The sequence below is a fragment of the Salvelinus sp. IW2-2015 genome, linkage group LG10, assembly GCF_002910315.2.
Source record: "Salvelinus sp. IW2-2015 linkage group LG10, ASM291031v2, whole genome shotgun sequence".
In the NCBI taxonomy this organism is placed as follows: Eukaryota; Metazoa; Chordata; class Actinopteri; order Salmoniformes; family Salmonidae; genus Salvelinus; species Salvelinus sp. IW2-2015.
The window spans coordinates 20,729,229-20,750,900 of record NC_036850.1 but is presented as its reverse complement, the minus strand read 5'-3'; the positions used below and the strand labels follow the sequence as shown (position 1 = coordinate 20,750,900).

Below are 21,672 nucleotides of genomic sequence, written 5' to 3'. Positions count from 1 at the left end.
TAAGCAGAAGCAGATGGTGACAGTGAGCGAAACCCCCTCAGAAAGGAGGCCTAAAATCCCTCTGTGTAAATGTTTGGTTTTACTATTTCATTCTTGTAAAATACCCATTTGGAATTTGAGTAGGTCTTGATTGTGGAAGCAGTGGCAGTGTATAAGAAGCTATATCGCAATGGTGGTTGTCGTTAGTTCAAAACTATCTGGCTAATAGTCCTGCAATTTAAGCATTATACCACGTTAGCATGGGACCAAATGACTTGGGATTCCACAATATGGTTTTCTCAATGACTGTGGGTTCTGTGTGTGTGGTTGAGTTGTAGGGGGTGCTGAAGCATTAAAGTCTCAGCAGTGAGAATTATTGATGTAGAAGGACATTACCTAAGACATGACAGGTTCGTCTTTCTCCACCCCAGTGTATGACTGATCACAGTCCCCCTTTGAAAGATCCAGATTAAGAACAAATACCCTCTGGTCTGAAATGAGATGTTTGAGAAAATCAGGAACGAAGATCAGGGAGGAGACAAACAAAGGATCTGGCATGGCTCTGTCAAACAGAGACGCCATTCACACATGTGGAGTTGGAGTTAGGAGAATGTACTGCAGCTTGGGCTCACATAAACAACCTGGTCAATGTTGTTTCCCTTATGGCAGCCGTCTGTGTGGCGTTCTGCTCTCCTCCAGGCAGCTCCACAGCGTCAAGGCTCACAATCTTTCTTCCCCTCCCCTCCTATGGTCATTGCTCTCTCTTCCTGTGCATCACATTCTGGGCTGGATCGCTGCCCCCTAACGACATCACTGTCACATAATCATATGACTCTCATTATATGTTTACTCTCTGTGTTTGGTCTCATTTATTTATTTTGTCTTGCATGGGAACAAAGCTGAGGTGACGCACTCTGAGAGTTAAGGAGGAAGAGAGGCTTTTCTCGGAAGAGAGGCTTTGGAGTGCAAGCAAAAGGAGTCAGTACCAAGACACACAGAACTGAGAATCTATAATTGTCGTTATGGGATACAGTCATCGCTGTACGTGGCAACTATGGTCTTGGTTCAGCAAGGGAAACAGTACTTGTACACTCAGCTAAACAGCTAGCAATACTACATCTGGTACATGTGTAGGACACAGCAACATGCTGGGAGAGGAGAACCACAGACCCATTACCACAGAACCTGGTCTGGCTCTTATCACCCAGAACGCAGGTTGATGACACTGATAAAGAGTGATGAGAGCCATCAGATGCATCATGCCCATAGTGAGGGGGCATGATAAGGGGGGGTGATAAGGGGGGGGTGATAAGTGATGCCGCCATTAACAATGTCTACACTGTATTTCGGATCAATTTTATGTTATTTTAATGGACAAAAAAATAGCTTTTCTTTCTAAAACAAGGACATTTCTAAGTGACCCCAAACTTTTGAGCGGTAGTGTACGTCTCCATAGCCTTGGTCTCCGGACCTGACAGTGAATACAGCCTTCCCCGGGGTGGTGTAGTGCCCGGGAGAAGGTCGATCCCGCAGTCATAGGGTCGATGTGAGGGAAGCGAAGTGGCCCGGGCCTTGCTGAAAACCTCCCAGAGGTCCTGGTACTCCGCGGGAACGGCGGAGAGGTCAGAGGCTTCCTCCGAGCCCACAGGAAGACGTCCCGGGGCAGGCTGCGCCGACTTCAGGCAATGGGTGTAGCAGAACGGGCTCCAACCCATGATAGCACCAGCAGTCCAGTTGATAAGGGGATTGTGTTGCTGGACCAAAGAAAACACCAATAAAACATGAACCTGAGGAGACTTGATGAGCATGAACTACATTGACTCACTGTGGTTCCCTGACACTCGCAGGTTGATAGGAGTAGTATTGTGGGTGACTCTGCCTATAGAACGCCTATCCAGCGCACTAACGTCCATGGGAATGGAGAGGGGCTGAGTGGGGATGCCCAACTCTGACACCAGGGAAGCGTCCATGAAACTCTCATCGGCCCCAGAGTCAATGAGAACCCGGAGAGATTTCGACTGGTTGCCCAACAGCGGGATGGCATGGAGAGGGGCGTGAGTAAGGGGAATAGAAAAATTCTCCATATGGCCCACCAGAGTACTCGTACCTACTGATGAGCCTGGTCTTTTAATGGACAGGTAGACACGTAATGACCGGTAGTCCCGCAATACAGACAACTCTTGGTGTTAAATCTGCGTAAATGTTCGGCTGGAGACAGCCTAGCTCTGCCGAGTTGCATCGGCTCCGGAAGAGGCGAGTCGGCAGCCCGCAGAGACTCTCGGGGGAATTAGAGTAACCTCGGATTCTCTCGGGAACGTAGACGCCAGGGACTTCCTGGATTCCTCGGAGGCAAGTTGGGAGCCTTGGGCGATCGAGTGGGACCGGAATCAGACCTCCTCTCCCTCCTACGTTCCTGTAGCCGCCAATCAATTCGGATGGTCAAGGCGATGAGCGAGTCAAGATCCGTAGGCAGCTCCCGGGCTGCAAGSTCGTATTTAACCTAAACCGATAATCCATGAAGGAACGTGTCGAACTGGGATTCCGGGTTCCAGGCACTCTCGGCAGCCAACYTGCGGAAATCAACCGCATAGTCCTCCACACTGCGGGAGCCTTGACAAAGCTGGAGTAACTTCCGGAGATAGAGAGACTACTGGAAACTGGAGATAGAGAGACTAAGGAACTTCTTGTGGTGGAGGAGGAGAGAGAGAAGGGAAAGAGGGAAGGGGGGATGAGGAGGAGGAGTGAGATGGGAGGAGAAGGAGGAGGACAATGGGTGGCAGATGAGAGAGACTAAGTTTTTGGGGAGGAGGAGAGGAAAGAAGAAGAGGAGTAAAAGGGAAGTAGAAGAGAGGGAGGAGGAGTGGCACTGGGCCATTTGTCAGAGCTAGTAAACAGGAAGTGGTGGATGGAATGCTCAGTGTTGAGGGTTGTGGCTTAAGAGTTGGCAGACACCCTTATTGACAGTGTTACTCAGGACAATCCAGGACACCAAGAAACGACCTTCCAGGATTTGAAGTCATTCCTGTTAAAATTCCTCCTTTAACAGTTCTCAAAAGCCTCATTCTCAACTCATATAATTCTCCTTCTCAAAGACAAAACACGTATTTAATTTGACAGAGAGTAGCGCCTAACTGAACGTGGCTTTGGATAATAGCGTCTGCTAAATGTTTAAAATGTAAATGCAGTATGAGTCAAACTGGTTATTTTCYTACCTCAACCAACCTTCTACTGGTAGACTGTAGATGAGGTGTGGAGCCTGGTGTTTTCAAGTCTCAGAGTCTCAAGTCTGTCAGTGAGGATGGAAGTCACTTCACATACCTACAAAACAGCAGATTTCTCCACGATGAAATAAGACAGTTGAATGGAAAAATATATATTCAGCACAGAAAAAAGGCTGGAAAGCCCAATTACTGGAGTAACAACAAGAGAGATAGCTACAATAGAATCACATTTGTCTCATGTGTTTTTGTTTAAGCCTGCCCAGCTCTTTGTTTACATGGAGAGGCACTCTGAACTGGGTTGGTCTGGAACAATTCTGTCTGGGAGTCTTTGATGGATTGTGTTGCTTCAGTTATGCTTACTTGTATTTCTGTTGTTCAAAGGGCTTAGTTATATTAAGATGTTTAATCCTTGAGTCTTTCCTGAAGAGAAGAATACTCCTAAAGGGAGAAACCATGTTTTATGAAAATGATTTACTGTGTGTATCATGCTGCAGCATGGCTGTCGTGACAGTGTGATGGGGTTGTTGTGATGTTTACATGTTTGCTTGGCGTGTTTCTCCATCCTGACAGACAGGCCTGTGGTTCCACACTCCAAGCGGTCAGGTCTCCTGTCTCCTCCCATCGACATGGCTTTGATCTGCAGCCGCCCAGGCCGAGCCCTCTGACCAGACCGCTCTGTGAAGGCAGCTCACTGCGCAACCCGAGCAGGGTGGACGAGAGTGCGGGTCCGGGCATGAGGGGGTGCGCCCGTGCTGTAGCATTTATTAATCATCATAATTGTTTGTCCAAGCTCTCATAAAGGAAAAGGGCTGGTAGAAGTCTGCACAGATCTCCTCATACTCCAACTTAGTCACGACTGACTGTTGTTCTACAAAGTCTAGAAGACCTAGACCTACAGTAGTGAGCTCCAGATGTGAGGAGAACATGCTCTCCCTCTCTCACACACACACAGGACTTAGCAAATCAAAAGCAGGATTTGGCCCCCAAAAAACTGAAAATCACATTGCATTTGTTTCGACATGACACAAAGTAGGACGTTATTGTAATGAAAACCACAGGTTTATGAATGYGGGGGGGYTGTCACTATCAGTCTCACATGGTTGGGGTGGTTTGGTCAGGCTGGCTCAGAGAGAGAGAGCTGGACCTCAGCCTGCCAGGACAGATTCAGACAGACAAACAGATGGCCAAGCCAGCTCTTTGAAGCTCTGCAGAACATCCATTACAGAAATCTGCAGCGCTAGGCTGAGATGTAGTGTAGAGTGGAATTAAACAGGACCTAGGGCCCCAAGAGAGAGAAAATGGATCCCAGCCCAGGGCCCTGGTTCCCCCAGAGAGAATAGAACCCAGCTCAGAGTCCGCAGAGAAACACTAGATCCTAGCAGTTCCATCCCTGCAGTCAGATCTCATGAGTTCTCACTGCACCAACATTCATTATTACACACACGAGCACAGAGGTCAGCTCACACTTGCATATGTTTGGTTAAATTTAACTTTACCTGACTACAATACAAGGGGAACTATAGCTATGGACTCAAGCGGTTCAAGGTATCTACAGTAACTCCCAGCTCACCACAGTATAATATTACTGTGAGTTACAGCAGAGCCGTAAACAGATGCTTTAACTCATGAAACCACAAGAGGGCATCGGCCAAGTCTTTCATAGGAATATTACTGAAGGTTCCACAGTTCCCACAGGCAAACCAGGAAATTACATTTTAAATGGTTAGATTGAAAAAAAAAAATTTTTTATGAAATGTATCAAATATATAAATCAAGGCTGAGCATATCAAACCCAGAGTCATATATACATGCCATATTTATTTTTGGGATATAGTATATCTAACCTACCCCCGCCCGTTCACTACTCGCCTATTCTAACATATAATTCTCACATCCCTCATCCAATAAAACAGACAGCAACAGTATAAAGAAATGTCTTTAAATATATTTTATAAGATACACTACTTATGCGTTGGCATTTTAAATATAAAACATCTTATTACTTTGATCTTATTACTTTCTCATGACATTATTTAAAAAAAAGTTGAACATATTATTKATTGAATATCTACAGCTCTATTTCCTGGTTAAAGACTTATCAGACTACAGAATGGCAAAACACTTGGAATGTCAAAGCATTGGCACATTAGTAGGGTTTCAAAATTCCAGATATCCCAGTTAGAAGATTCCCAGAATTAGGAGAAAATAAGCAGGAAATCCAGAATCCAGCAATCAGGATTTCAGGAAATGCTGGACATTTTGGGAAAGTTTAAGGAATTTTGCAACCGTACACATTAGTTAATTCTCAACAACAATAAGACAACAGTATCCTGATGCTACACGATCACAGTAAGATGTCTGGACCATCAGGTAAGAAGCACCATCTCTAGTCTACTGGGCTGACTGGTTGTGGTTCTTCCTCTCCTGCCAGGACTTCTTCCTCAGGTCCAGCTCAGTGTCTGTGAAGGCTGCTGGGCCCCAGTTAGTCATCCTCTGTGGTCCTTTATCGCCTTCACAGACAGAAGGAGAAAGAAAACATCACAGACTGTATTGAAACAATAGAACAAAGACATCAATAGCATTGTAATATGAGTATGGAGAGGAGAACAGAACATGAACATGCAGTGGAGGACATTCTACTATGGTGATGTTGGCCTCTCTCATTCTTACTTACCTGGCTGGATGAGATGGACCAGTCCCTCATGCTTGGCCACCTTGTCTTTCCAGCTCTTGGTCTTATTAGCTGCCTGCTCCAATTTCATTCTCACCTCCTGTAACACAAACACACACTTCCTTTAAGTAATAAATAAGTTATGCTGTTGCTGTTGTCTCCTTGAAGTGGAGACAGTTCTCAGTGAAATCACCACTAGATGGTAACAGAGTGCAAGGAGAGACCTCTATGATGGTTTTGTGTTGTGTCAACAATTGACAGAGGAGTAATTCGAGAAGAAGCCACGTTTGGTGCCAGGGACGGACTGTCTGTTTCAGGCAGCCTTCCACTGACTCAACACTATCTTCAGCTGAATAAAGACCAGTAGTTGCTCACAGACATATAGGTCAAAAGGAAGTACTTACTGCCAAATTTGTTTTAATCTTGTTTATGAAATGTCCCGGCAACACCTTACTTTAAGTGAAGTGTTAATAGGGGACATGGTTCCTACTAACAGCCATATTGAAACACAGACAGGGTGTTGTTCTCTGACCTCGTACTGCTCCAGCGCTCCGTGCCTCTCTCTCTCAAGACTCTCCAGCTGCAAATTGGCTGCCTGCAGGGCCATCTCCTTGGCCAGCCGCTCGCTCTCCAGCTCCTGCTTCTCAGCCTGGGTCTGGGAGATGGCTCTCTGCTGCTGCAGGTGGATTTGCTCCAGCTCCGCTCGCTTGGCTGACTCCTCCTCCAGAAGCCTGTGTACATGCAGAAACAGACAGACCACATGAACCAATCACAGACACACTCAAACAAATGCTGGGTGCAGAACCCTGAGAATGTGAACGTTAACATCTATACACAGCCTACTGATACACTGTTTTTGTGCGAAGTGGTGTACCACATGGCACCCTTTTCCCTATTTAGTGTACTACCTTTAACCAGTGCACGTACACTGAGTGTACAAAACATTAGAAACACCTGCTCTTTCCATGACATAGACTGACCAGGTGAATCCAGGTGAAAGCTAGGATCCCTTTGTCATGACTGACCACGAGAATCCAAATAGGTCAGATCAGGTTTACAATGAATAACTCAGACCCCATTTCACCCGTAGAGGGGGGAGGAAAGAACTAGTGGGGATTGACACTCACGTCCTGTTGTAAATCAAGGGAGGAGATCCAGGCTTGTGCTCTCCAAATTCACCAAAGGAATGTGCTTTGTCTCAACAGACCTTTTCCCACTGAAACTCTAACACGTTAAAAAGTGAATACTGGAACAATATTTCTAACGTAGAACGTGTCATTTTGTTTGTTGTTTTGTGATGTCATTAAAAATGTTATGAAGGAAATACTGTAACTTGGAAAGTATACATACCACATGGATGAAGTTCCCATACTATGTGTTGTGCATGTAATATGGAAAATGATTAGTGTTTTTTTGTTAAAGAGAGGGATGTGATTTGAAAAGTTATAAGAGATCATTGTTTTCCAAAACATTGCACAGTGAGTAATCACCACCCCAGAGTGAGGTCAGGGAGCGTGCCTGCCTGCCAGAACCGCCCCTTTCCAGCAAAAGGTATAAATGATGGGTTAAGAAAAAAACACATTGAACCAGAAAAAGTGTGAAGCAGCAACTACATCTTTAAAATGGTTTGAACTTTGAATCTCAACACGAGGTGGAGACGATAAACTCACCTCCAGGACAATCACTGGTACGGCTGTTTAGCTGTCCTAAGTAAAGTATCTTCGAAAGCGAATTTAAGTAGGACCATCCTGTTACTCTGCTCAAACCATCGTATTACGTTACTCTCATCACCACACCGGGAAACCATTGATACGGCTGGCTAGCCCATCTTCAAAGAAGTATCTTCAAGAGTGAATGGAAGAAAAATCAACTCTGTAGTTCTGTTCAGGACTACACGACAAGTCCCCGGATACCGGACAACTACGAAGAAGGACAACAGTAGAAGAGTTGTTGGAATCATTTTGGACAATCAGAACCTTACAAGCGTGCCGTGAAACACCCTTTCCAAGTCTGCCCCGTTCACRGAGAGATCCCCGGCGAACCCAGGCATTTCACGTAAATACATTCATGATGTCTTGCTCAAAGCGGGCGGCGGTTCGTGTGCAAAGTATATGGTTATTGTAGGTGAGAGTAGTTTCTGAATGTGGCAGTGTTAAGTGTCTCTGTCCCTCTCTCTCCATCTCTTCTTTAACAAGCATCCATGTTGTTGTCATTCCGCTAGGGATCTGTTTTCAGCGTATTACGTCTCCAGTCAATAACCGGTGCAGAGTGTGTGTGTGTGTGTGTGTGTGTTGATCTTGTGTTCCCATTTAATTAGCTAGTAAATAAATAATTAAACCAATTTGTGTAGTACTGAATCATAATTAAGGCTCGGGTTTTCGCTGATGCAAGGAGGTTACGACTGCTCAGAATGATGATATGATACGAGGTTATGATTAATAAGTTGACTGTTTATAGATATGATAGGTAAAGACCTTTTAGAGTTTAATTCAGGAGATGGTAACGCTTTAAAMAACCACTCTCGTGGTGCCCCAGATCCTAATTAGTTAATTGTTACATGATTAATTTAATTGTGTAACAATTAAACATAGTTAGTTAATTAGATAAATATGAGGGCAAAAGGGGAAGCAATTCAATATTAGAAAGGTGTTCCTAATGTCTTGTACACTCAGTCTGTGAGTGTCAAGTGTGTGTTGCGTCTAACCTGGTCTGTAGTTTGCGCATGGTCTCCTCATCCTGCCTGGCCTGTCTCTCGTCCTCTAGTGCTTCCTCCAGGCGGTGGTACATGTCCTCCAGCTCCCTGACACGCTGCAGGTACTGCTCCAACTCACTGGACTTCTGGGCCACCTGCTCCTCCATCTGCTGACGTACCTGACAYGGGACAATGGACACACACAGGTTGATATGATAATCTGGACACAGACATGAATGCACACACACACACACGTGCACACACACCACCACAGAACAAAGTAGCATGTGGTGTGCATATGACAATCAATTCTGTTTAGTGTAGATTTTGCCAGATAACTCCATAAATAATACTCATACTGTGAGTAATAGTAATACTAATAGTAATAACACTTTGTTATTCATCAAACGCAATGATTCAAAGTCATGAGAGAAGTCTTGCTGAGCAATACGTTGTTGCAGTGATTCTGAGTATGCACTTCCTGGAACAGAGCTAGAGTGTAGCTTTGTGGTTGGTTACCATTTTCTCTCTCTCCAGGTCCGTTCTGTAGCGGTCCTGCAGGTCAGCCTGGGTCTGTTTTCTCCTCTGCTCCTCCAGAGTCGCTGTGGCAGCTGCCTCCTCCAGTTTCTGTCAGGAGCCAAGGGAGAGGAAGCCTTAACACTAGAAAAGCCTGCTCCCCCTCGAGGCAATGACGAGAATTTTGGACGTCAACATTCTAATTGTCTAATAAATACATTTTATACATTTTCTATCGCAAAAATAATCCTTTGGTTGTGTTTACGAAGGTATTAGGTAACATTATAATATGAAAGAAAATGTATTTCAAAGAGCAAAATAGCATTTTCATTAATTTATGTAACTGTAGTCTACCAACAAAAAGCCACTAAATCACATTATTAATTCACTAAGGGCAGGTCTTAAAGGGACACTGCAGTCAAAAACGGGATTTTCTTGTTTTGTTAATGATACTTCCACACTATGAGGTTGAAAGCATTTCAATGGCAAAAGGAGGCCCAAGGAAATAAATTATAAAAAATATATTTGGAGTTATTTTCATGAAATAAACACAGTAGCTGTTTTCGAATACTCATACCTACCGCACTAACTTACCGCACTATAATTGACGTAAATTGAGTATATAGTATGCTTATTGGTCATAGTTTGGATTTAGTTAGTATACCGAAAGTTCCCGGATGTCGTACTAAATTCGCCAAAATACAAAGTACACAATCAGTGGACACTATTGCCGTGCTTTTAGGGCCCATAACGAAATTCTTCAGGAAATGGTCGTGGCTTCACAACGTTTCAGATTTGAAGAAAATTGTGGAATATATGCAGCCGAAATCCGACGAGAGCGGATACAAATTCATTGCTTTAACTAACTTTGACAAATGTTAAGAAAATGTTGAGCAATGTAATAAAGTAATTACCTTTCAAATAAGTTACACGTTATGTTGGTCGACAATTTGTTAGCTACGCTTTCCTTATGAACCGCATAGCATTACAGCAGTAAGTACCGGTATGTTAGCTAGTTACGTAACGTTAGTTGGCTACTAATACATCAAACTTGCCAGGCAGTTTATTAACTATCTGCTATCTAAATAACTACCTAACATTTATTGACTTGATTATTCAAATAATTCTTAGCTAAGTGGTATAGTCGTGGCGCGTTAATTCTGGCTATCTACTCCAATTTCAGAACACTGAGTGTGCCAGAGTACAGAATAACTGATGAATTTACAAACGCTCAACACCCTTTGAATATGGTCGGTGTCCGTAAACGTCGTAATTAAAAAAAAAAAACTTTATTAAATTGTTGCCAGCAGCACAGTTACAGTCACCAATGCTATGGACAACATAAAAACAGCCTAACCAGCTCTGCTAGGGCGAGTAAAATGGTCAGAGTGGGGTGTTCTCTTATGTCTGGAAATAGCTAGCCAACGTTAGCTTGGGTGCTTGACTGCCATTGGCGTTGAATGCTCGATCAACCCTACTCATTGGCCAGAATGTCTGTTAGTAAATTCAGAGCGCACACTGGACAATCTGACAACGCTCTGGATTTACGAACGCCCAGAGCACACTCTGGCACTCCAGATTGAGTTTACGAACACACCCAAAATCGTAAAATGTCTAGCTAGTCATTTGTTATGCTAACAAGCTAGCAAGAGGTTGCATAGCCACAGCATCAACTTCCGGTAGACAGGAGAAGCGCTAGTACTCAACTGAAACGATACTTTAACGTTTGTTTACAGTATACTAAAATGTTATGTAGTATGTAGTATATACTCATTAAGTATGTATACAGTATGTTAGTATGGGTATTCGAACAAAGATAGTGATTTATTAGACAGAGTCATGATTTACAAAAGAACATTAAAAAGACTGCATGGGGGCTTTAAGGAACATTATGAATTCAAGAAAATGCATTTCAAAATAACAGAATGGCATATTTTGAGTTTAAATATATTACTGTGGTTTGAGTGTTGCGCATGTAATCGCAGTAAATCTGCCAATTTTTTTACATTTTGAAATCAAGCTCAAGGGGTCATTTTTAAGAGTTGTTTAACAAGGATATATGATTTAGAAACTGCAGAATCTGCTCCTTCTGATACATATATAGACATCAAAACGTCTTACCTGCTTGTGACTCTGTAGGAGAATTTTAATAAGTCACTTTTTGGTTCTCCTTCCCCTGCCTCTGTGTAAATATGTATTACTATCACTACGCTGCTGTTCATTAATTATTGATTGCCATTACCATAAGTATTTATCCATTTATGCTGCTACTGGTCATTATTACTCCTGTTGACATGAATATATTACCATTAGTATATTACAGTAAGTATTTATATATTCCTGCTACCGGTCACTTTTCAGCCCTGCCATACTGCCCCTGAGTGGCGCAGCGGTCTAAGGCACTGCATCTCAGTGCAAGAGGCGTCACTACAGTCCCTGGTTCAAATCCAGGCTGTATAACATCTGGCCGTGATTGGGAATCCCATAGGGTGGCGCCCAATTCGCCCGGGTTTGGCCTGGGTAGGCTGTATTTGGATTTAAGAATTTGTTCTTAACTGACTTGCCTAGTTATATAAAGGTTAAAATAATAAATGTACAGTACTGTGAAAAAGTGTGAAAAAATGCTGTCAAGTAAAAATGCTTTCAAAAATAGACATGTTAATCGATTATATTTATCAATTAACAAAATGCAAAGTGAGTGAACAGAAGAAAAATGTGCATCAAATCAATATTTGGTGTGAACACCCTTTGCCCTCAAAACAGCATCAATTCTTCTAAGTACACTTGCACACATTTTTTGAAGGAACTCGGCTGGTAGGTTGGGCCAAACGTCTTGGAGAACTAACCACAGTTCATCTGTGGATTTAGGCAGCCTCAGGTGCTTCTCTCTCTTCATGTAATCCCAGCCAGACTCGATGATGTTGAGATCAGGGCTCTGTGGGGGCCATTCCATCACTTCCAGGACTCCTTGTTCTTCTTTACGCTGAGATAGATCTTAATGACTTTCGCTGTATGTTTGGGGTCGTTGTCATGCTGCAGAATAAATGTATAGAATTWAAATTTATATTTTATAAATTTAAATTGATAATCTATAGAATATATAGTTTAGGTGTAGTTTCGAGGGGCCATCATCTGCCTCGCAGGCTGACTGCCAGTGAATGACTGGCGGTGAATGAGGGGCAGGGGGGAATGTACTCTTAAAATAGCTTATAACACAAATTATGTTTGTGATAATYAGATTCTAACAACAACAGTGTGTTATATAGACTTATTTAGGAAAAATCAAGGACGGGGTGGACATGGCTTTAAAAATGGCAGAGTAATTAAAAAAGTACATTCTCTTTGAGTCAACGTGACAGTGTTAATTCAGCCTTTACACTCTCAACTAAAGGTTACTTTGAAAAGGAACTTGCCTTTGAGTTTGGTCTAAACGAGAAAAAACTGATATTGCTTTTCAGTGGGACAAGCTACACTCATTAGACTTATCGGACCCCTTTATCATATGTTTATCCTTTATAATTGTGACAATACAGCAACAAAATAATATTTAAACAATTGGACAGTGGTAGTTGATCTGATTTTGTTTGACATTTTAGTCATTTAGCAGATGCTCTTATCCAGAGCGACTTACAGTAGTGAGTGCATACCTTTTCATACTCCCCCACCCCCTTGGGAATCAAACCCTGAACCCTGGTGTTGCAAGCACCATGCTCTAAAAACTGAGCTACACAGGATTTGAGTTGAGAACTTGAGTAGAAAAGAATGATGCATAAGAAGAAAAGCTGGGCCTCCAGATGCTGGTGCAAAGGGGGAAGTGGGTAGTCTGAGACAGATCTAAATAACCAGCAGACCAGCACCGGAATACAGGCATCAGCTCTTTCACAGGTGTCCCTGAGCCAGCTACATTTGCATAAGTGCTTTTTTCCCCTTCTCAGATCTAATGAAAAACAAGGCAACAGTAAACATGTCGTCCCCCAGGAATGGTGCAGCACCCCCTTTGGGCCAATCAGTGTAATTTTGTAAATTACGGATCTCTATGGCAAGATTAATCATTCACCCAAGTTTAGTGAAAATCGGGCCAGTGGTGTCTGAGATATTGCTTGGGTTAGCTAGACTCATATCCCTGAGCATGTGGGTCAAAATTCATGTGGGTCAAACAGATTAACCCCTAAGGTTAATGTCCGCGCCCCTTGGAAATCTAATTAGCATAATACATTGCATTGGATGCGTCTCAATCCACCAAATCCGCCTATGTCGCACTTCCGCATCTGAGGTGAAAGGTGACAAAGCTTGAGCGGTCAGACCATGAGACATCCCGAAATTCGGGCTTCCACAAAATCATCTGTAGTGTCCGAAAGGTTTGGCTTACAAACTATTGTTCTGCTCTAGGACGCCCACAGGCCTCACAAGACTCGTCTGAAGGTCCCCTAGTACCAGCTGAAAAAAATTTAATAGATGTACTGTATATATGGAGACTGTTGAGTGCTTTAAATACATGTAAAAAATATATATACTAATGTTTCCTGATTTTTCTTATATCTCTCAAATATAGTACAAACACTTCAGAACAAACTTCCTTTAGATTTTTTTGGGGGCACTATCCGTTGTTCCATTTAGTGAATCTGTTWTTCAATGCATTTGTATGGGCTAATAGCAGTAAGACCAAATAACAATTTTCATCAAACAATTTTTTGAATATATTTGTATATATAGGGTTGAATGGCGGGAACCCGGTTACCGAGATTTACATGGATTTCCCGCCCAAAACCTCTCCCTTTTCCAAGGATAAATAACTGTGAAAAAACATTAAATTATAATAAATTATTTACATGAACAGCATGGCGTGAAATGGAACTGTTAAATGATATGCGATGTCTAAATCTGGCTTCTCTACGGCCTCTGCATGATGAATCATCAACGCTCAGGGTGGGGACAGACAGCCCATCTCAGTATAGAACGCAGTTCACAATGCATGTAGACTTATTATTTCATCATGGTAACTGTTTTTTCTTGTGACAGGTAGGCCTATATTTGCTGCAGCATAGCCTATGCTACAGTAATATAAAGACAGAATGCGCATCTAATTTACCCATATCCATCTGGCTTTCGAGGGTCACTTAATTTTTTTATTGTAAAGATTTATTTTATTTTATTGCAGCTGCAGAGTGATAAAACAACCTATCACTCGAAATTCGTTGCTGTAAATCAGTGCATGCGCGAGCACTCTCTCACAGTCTTTCTCTCGCCATCAACTCCATTCAAATTGCATCCAAAATAGATAATTCTGTTCTAGATTGATATATAGCCCTACATATAGATGTCCTAGCCTACCTCTTTCAGGTAATAAATTAAATGCAGTAGTAGCCTTATATTTAGCTAATTATCGATGGTTATGCATAATAAGCTTCTAACATAGCCTCTGTCTCTTGCACAATACGCACACACCTGTGCTCCGCTGGCCTCTCTCCTTAAATAACACTCCAGAGCTCTTGGAGTCCCATGCAAGAAAAGCTAGACTAGAATAGCTTGCTGGACATACATTATCTTTGCATTTCTTATACCAATAGACTATTCAAAGAGGGATGCAAGCCCTTGTAGCCGGAATGTTAAATACAGCAGCCAATAGAACTCAGGTAGGCTATAGCAGTTACTTATTCCGAGCCATAACCATTCAATCTTCATGAAGAGAAGTGAAAGCCGTGTGCATCTAATTCAAGTCCTATATTATTCAAGGAGGACATTAGAATGATGACGATAAGGACTATGAAACGTATTTTATTTAACTATTGAAAAAGAGGAAGAAATGAAGCAACAATAGAGAGAGAAAGAGGAGGTAGGCTAATAACATTAGGGGAAATATTATGAAAGGTAGGCCTATATACACTGCTCAAAAAAATAAAGGGAACACTTAAACAACACAATGTAACTCCAAGTCAATCAGTGTTGCTTCCTAAGTGGACAGTTTGATTTCACAGAAGTGTGATTGACTTGGCGTTACATTGTGTTGTTTAAGTGTTCCCTTTATTTTTTTGAGCAGTGTATATATATCAGCCTACAAATTATACAAATAAGCTCTATTAAATTTCAAAATGTATAACTTTGTAACTTTGTAGGCCACATGTGCTGCACCAGAATTGTATGTTCTCGCCCTGCTTTATCATATTTTGAACGATGTGCGTAAATCCAGTCCATAAAATCCAGTACAGTAATACAGTTCACACTCAAAAAGATTAGCCTAGCAGAGCTGGTTTAATTTATTTACCCAAGAGAGCATACAGTGCCTTTGGAAAATATTCAGACCCCTTGACTTTTTTCACAATTTGTTAGGTTACAGCCTTATTCTAAAATGGATTAAATAATTTTTCCCCCTCATTAATCTACACCCCATAATGACAAAGCAAAAACAGGTTTTTAGACATTTTTGCTAATTGATATCAAGAGCAGTGTGCGGTTTCCTTTTCCTTCATCTTGTTCAATTGATGCCATGCACCTGCAAATAAGATTGCTCAGCTGTGCGAGTGCCTTTTTGTATTTGCTAATTGATATACAAAGAAAACCTGAAATATCACATTTACATAAGTATTCAGACCCTTTACTCAGTACTTTGTTGAAGCGCCTTTGGCAGAAATTACAGCTTCGGGTCTTATTGGGTTTGACGCTACAAGCTTGGCATACCTGTATTTGGGGAGTTTCTCCCATTCTTCTCTGCAGATCCTCTAAAGCTCTGTCAGGCTGGATGGGGAGCATCGCTGCACAGCTATTTTCAGGTCTCTTCAGAGATGTTCAAATCGGGTTGAAGTCCGGGCTCTGGCCGGGACACTCAAGGACATTCAGAGACTTGTCCTGAAGCCACTCCTGCGTTGTCTTGGGGTCATTGTCCTGAACCTTTACCCCAGACTGCGTTCCTGTGCGCTCTGYAGCAGGTTTTCATCAAMGATCTCTCTGTACTTTGCTCTGTTCATCTTTGCCTCAATCCTGACTAGTCTCCCAGTCCCTGCCGCTGAAAAACATCCCCACAGCATGATGCTGCCACCACCATGCTTCATRGTAGGGATGCTGCCAGGTTTCCTCCAGACGTGACACTTGGCATTCAGGCCAAAGAGTTCAATCTTGGTTTCAACAGACCAGAGAATATTGTTTCTCATGGTCTGAGAGTGTTTAGGTGCCTTTTGGCAAACTCCAAGTGGGCTGTCGTGTGCCTTTTACTGAGGAGTGGCTTCCGTCTGGCCACTACAATAAAGGCCTGATTGTTGGAGAGTTGCAGAAATGGTTGACCTTCTGGAAGGTTCTCCCATCTCCACAGAGGAATTCTAGAGCTCTGTCAGAGTTACCATTGGGTTCTTGGTCATCTCCCTGACCAAGGCCCTTTTCCCCCAATTGCTCAGTTTGGCCGGGCGGCCAGCTCTAGGAATAGTCTTGGTGGTTCCAAACTTCTTCCATTTAAGAATGATGGTCACTGTGTTCTTGGGGACTTTCAATGCTGCAGAAATGTTTTGGTACACTTCCTCAGATCTGTGCCTCYACACAATCCTGTGTCTGTATGTGTTTGTAAACTTCTGACCCACTGGGAATGTGATGAAAGAAATAAAAGCTGAAACAAATCATTCTCTCTACTATTATTTTGACATTTCACATTCTTAAAATAAAGTGGTGATCCTAACTGACCTAAGACAGGGATTTTTTTACTAGGATTAAATGTTAGGAATTGTGAAAAACTGAGTTTAAATGTATTTGGCTAAGGTGTATGTAAACTTCCGAATTCAACTGTACATATAAATATATGGATGAATGTTTATTGGTCAATAAAGGCCATGTTTTAGATACTAGTCTGGAAAATATTGCATTGAGAGACCTTTGTCCATAGACGCCACATATCAAGTTTCGTGTAGATCGGTCATTCGTTACCAGAAGAGTAGTATTTTTCACAAAATTCAAAATGGCAGAAAATCCATCATGGCGGACCTTGTGTCCTTAAGGCAAAATTGTTCCTTGTGAGGAAAGGGACCTATGTAGCGAATTTTATGACTTTAGGTCAAACGGGGTGAGGTGCGTGACCTTCCAAAATTAGCATTTTCTATCTGTTGTTATAGAGCCACCATCTGGCCAATCAGTGTACTTTTGTAAATGCCGAATCTCTATAGCAAGGCGCATCATTCACCCAAGTTGTCAAAATCGGGCCAATGCTGTCTGAGATATCGCATCTGACTTACGTATGAACATACAAACGTACTAACGGACGGAGACAGATCCACAGTACCCTCCCCGATTTCATCGTGGGGGACAATGATCTGTTTCTGAAATTCATAAACATTTCTAACATAATATGCTTGATTCACTGCATTTGGGAATTAAGGTAAGTTCTCTACAAGTTTTACACTAGTTAAACTTGGGTCAAAGTTAAGCATGAGACTTCACGGTATGGTGTTCATTAATGAGGAACTGAAACTCCTCTGGGAATAACAGAAACCACAGCCCCCCATAACCCCCTCCCCCAGGCAATACTATGAGAGCATCTGAGCCATGTGACAAATAAACCTTCACTAAACAAATTGTATATCAAAACAGCAATACTTAACTGTAAACATAAAATGTATATTTGTATACATGTACAAAAATATATAATAAAAGGGTATGGGAGAAAGCAAGTGGAGAGAGAGAACGAGAGAGAGCAGTCTGGGAGAGAGATAGAGAACGAGAGAGCGAGAGAGAGCAGCCTGGGAGAGAGAGCGCGAAAGCGAGAGATAGCGCGAAAGCGAGAGAGAGATAGCGAGAGAGAGAGAGATAGCGAGAGAGAGAGAGATAGCGAGAGAGAGAGAGAGAGAAGAGACCAGAGGAGATAGAGAGATATAAATAGAGAAGAGCAAGAGATAGCAGAGAGAGAGAGAGCGAGGTGAGATTGTTTTGGTTGACTTTGATGGGGCTGGGTGGTCTGGCTTATGCTTTTTGTGTTAGGGGAGGAGATAATAGACCCGGGAGATAGATAGAGTAGACTGGCTACGATTTTATGAGTATGTGTGGATATAGATCATTCGAGATTGAGAGTGAGTATGATGACTGGGCGGTCATGTAGGGATCAGGGGAGGGAGATAGAAATAGAGAGAGATATGGAGATTAGGCCTACCGAGGAGCTTATGAAGCGAAGAGAGAAGATGCACGCTAAGCTGTGGTGCGGCATGTCACGTATGAAGTCGTAAGAGAGACGGCCGACGGAGAGATCAGCGCAGATGTAGACGCAATAGAGGTACGGAGACTGATAGATACCACGATGTAGATGATTGTATCTTGCAGGAGAGATATGGGAGGTAGGATGTGGTGGGCCTGGTTGAGCTGGGATAGATAGAGAGATGGACATATTACGATAGAGAGAGAGATAGGGAGACTAAGAGTGTATATAGATTATGTGAGATGATCATATCAATAGAGAGAGCAAGGATACGATAGCTGGATGTTAGGAGAAGCAGCGAGTGGAGAGGCGTCGTAAGAGAGCACTACCGGCGGCGTAGATTGAGAGGTTAGATAGCGAGAGATGATTTTTACGAGGCGACAGAGACTTGGGGTAGGGTACAGAAGATGAGGGGAGGGTATTTTGGATACGCGACGAGAGAGTATACGCATCTGCGAGAGCAGAGCTATAGATAGTCGTGATTGGTAGAGATGATAGTGACTTCGCGAGAGAGATAGAAGAGAGAGATATGATATGAGTCGAGTATCAGAGACGAGCTTTGTGATGAGGTTTTTTATGTTACCCTCAAGATCGAGATCACGCTTTCGAGACGACGAGATTAGTCGTAAGAGAGATATGCATTGAAGGAGAAGCTATGCCGAGCATTGTAGTCTGATTATATAATATTCAGAGGCAGAGGATAAGCTGAGATAGCAGAGTATAGGGAGATGCATTATCAGCTTTAGAGACATGTGGGTGAGCGGCGTCTACGACCCCCGTAGTGGTTCAATGTCGCACGAGAGTAGATTTTATCAGTGGTGCAGACGCAGAGACGAGTATGAGTATGCCTTAGTACTAGCGGAGAAGAGATTATTGGCCGCGAGAGAGATAGATACGCGCCAGAGTAGATCAGACTGAGCAGAGATTTAGAAGAGATGGCGGAATAGTTAGGATAGAGAGAGAGACTAGAGAGACTTGAGAGGGAAGATAGAGAGGGATAGAAGCGAAGCGAGAGAGATAGCGAGAGAGAGATGCGATAGATAGAGAGAGAGAGATAGAGATAGTAGCGAGAAGAGAGATAGATAGCAGAGGAGAGAGAGATAGATAGCGAGAGAGAGAGATAGATAGCGAGAGAGAGATAGATAGAGCGAGAGAGAGTCGGATAGAGATAGACGAGAGAGATAGAGATAGAGATATAGACATGCGAGATAGAGAGAGTAGGATAGACGGAGATATAGATAGACGAGAATAGACGAGAGATAGCGAGAGAGAGAAGAGGAGAAGGAGATAAGAGATAAAAAGGCGAAGAGAGAGCGTAAGAGAGATCGGAGGAGAGATAGAGAGATAGATACCAGAGGAAGATAGAGAGATAGAGATATATAAATAAGAGAGATAGATAGAGATAGCGAGAGATAGCGAGAGAAGAGAGCGCGGAGATATACCGAGCGAGAGATACCGAGAGATAGAAGAGGAGATAGAGGAGAGAGAGTAACGAGAGAGAGATAGATAGCGAGAGAGAGATAGATGCGAGAGAGAGATAGATAGCGGAGAGAGATAGATAGCGAGAGAGATAGATAGCGAGAGAGATAGATAGCGAGAGAGATAGGATAGAGCGAGAGAATAGATACGAGAGAGATAGATAGCGAGAGAGATAGAGAGATGGATAGAGATAGAGAGAGAGATAGAGACCAGAGGAAGATAGAGAGATAGAAATAGAGAGATAGAGAGAGATAGATAGAGAGAGAGATAGATAGCGAGAGAGATAGAGAGATGGATAGAGATAGAGAGAGAGATAGAGACCAGAGGAAGATAGAGAGATAGAAATAGAGAGATAGAGAGAGATAGATAGAGAGATAGCGAGAGAGAGAGATAGCGAGAGAGAGAGAGATAGCGCAAGAGAGAGAGATAGCGAGAGAGCGTAGAGAGATAGCGAGAGAGCGTAAGAGAGATAGCGAGAGAGATAGAGAGAGAGACTGATAGATAGAGAGATATAAATAGAGAGAGAGGTGGATAGAGAGATATAAATAGAGAGAGAGATAGAGAGATAGCGAGAGATAGATAGGCGAGATAGAGATAGCGAGAGAGAGAGAGATAGATAGATCGAGAGATAGCGAGAGATAGATAGCGAGAGAGATAGAGAGCGAGAGAGATAGATAGCGAGAGAGATAGAGAGATTGGATATGTAGGATAGAGAGAGAGATAGAGACCAGAGGAAGATAGAGAGATAGAGAATAGAGAGAGAGATAGAAGAGATATAGATAGAGAGATAGCGAGAGAGAGAGATAGATACGAGAAGAGAGAGATAACGAGAGAGATAGTGTAAGAGAGATAGCGAGAGAGTAGATAGATAGCGAGAGAGAGATAGATAGCGAGAGAGAGATAGATAGCGAGAGAGAGATAGATGCGAGAGAGAGATAGATAGCGAGAGAGAGATAGATAGCGAGAGAGAGATAGATCGCGAGAGAGATCGAGAAGATAGAAATAGAGCGAGATAGAGAGAGAGATAGAGAGATAAGGAAGAGATAGCGAGAGAGAGAGAGAGATAGATACCAGAGAGATAAGAGAGATAGAGATATATAAATAGAGAGAGATAGATAGAGATAGCGAAGAGAGCGTAAGAGAGATAGCGAGAGAGATAGAGAGATAGATACCAGAGGAAGATGAGAGATAGAGATATATAAATAGAGAGAGATAGATAGAGATAGCGAGAGATAGCGAGAGAGAGAGCGCGAGATATAGCGAGCGAGAGATAGCGAGCGAGAAGATATCGATAGATAGCGAGAGAGATAGATAGCGAGAGAGATAGATAGAGAGATAGATAGACTGATAGATGGATATAGATAGAGAGAGAGATAGAGACCAGAGGAAGATAGAGAGATAGAAATAGAGAGATAGAGAGATATAGATAGAGAGATAGCGAGAGAGAGAGCGGAAGAGAGATAGCGAGAGAGATAGAGAGAGAGACTGATAGATAGAGAGAGAGATGGATAGAGAGATAGAGAGAGATAGAGACAGAGGAAGATAGAGAGATATAAATAGAGAGAGATAGATAGAGATAGCGAGAGATAACGAGAGAGAGATAGCGAGAGCGATAGCGTAAGAGAAGTAGCGAAAGAGAGATAGCGAAAGAAGAGAGAGATAGCGAAAGAGAGATAGATAGCGAGAGAGAGATAGATCAGCGAGAGAGAGATAGATAGCGAGAGAGAGATAGATAGCGAGAGAGAAGATAGATAGCGAGAGAGAGCGATAGAGTAGCGAGAGAGAGATAGATAGCGAGAGAGATAGCGAGAGAGATAGAGATCGAGATATAGATAGAGAGAGATAGAGAGATAGCGAGCGAGAGATAGCGAGAGAGAGAAAGAGATAAGCGGAGAGAAATAGCGAGAGATATCGAGAGAGAGAGATATAGAATAGAGAAGAGATAGGAGGG

General features: G+C 42.7%; 1 protein-coding gene across 1 annotated transcript in view; it reads right to left on the bottom strand.

Moving 5' to 3' along the window:
- Positions 1 to 5,133: 5,133 nt before the first annotated feature.
- The window catches only part of LOC111969506 (switch-associated protein 70), a 36,639-nt gene continuing 20,100 nt past the window's right edge, over positions 5,134 to 21,672 (bottom strand). Inside the window, exons 8-12 of the mRNA XM_023995683.2 lie at positions 9,083 to 9,190; positions 8,576 to 8,742; positions 6,404 to 6,602; positions 5,875 to 5,971; positions 5,134 to 5,710 (exon numbers count right to left, since the gene is read on the bottom strand). Coding sequence (XP_023851451.1) covers positions 5,592 to 5,710; positions 5,875 to 5,971; positions 6,404 to 6,602; positions 8,576 to 8,742; positions 9,083 to 9,190 — 690 coding nt within the window. The 3' untranslated portion in view covers positions 5,134 to 5,591. The remainder of the gene's footprint in view (positions 5,711 to 5,874; positions 5,972 to 6,403; positions 6,603 to 8,575; positions 8,743 to 9,082; positions 9,191 to 21,672) is intronic.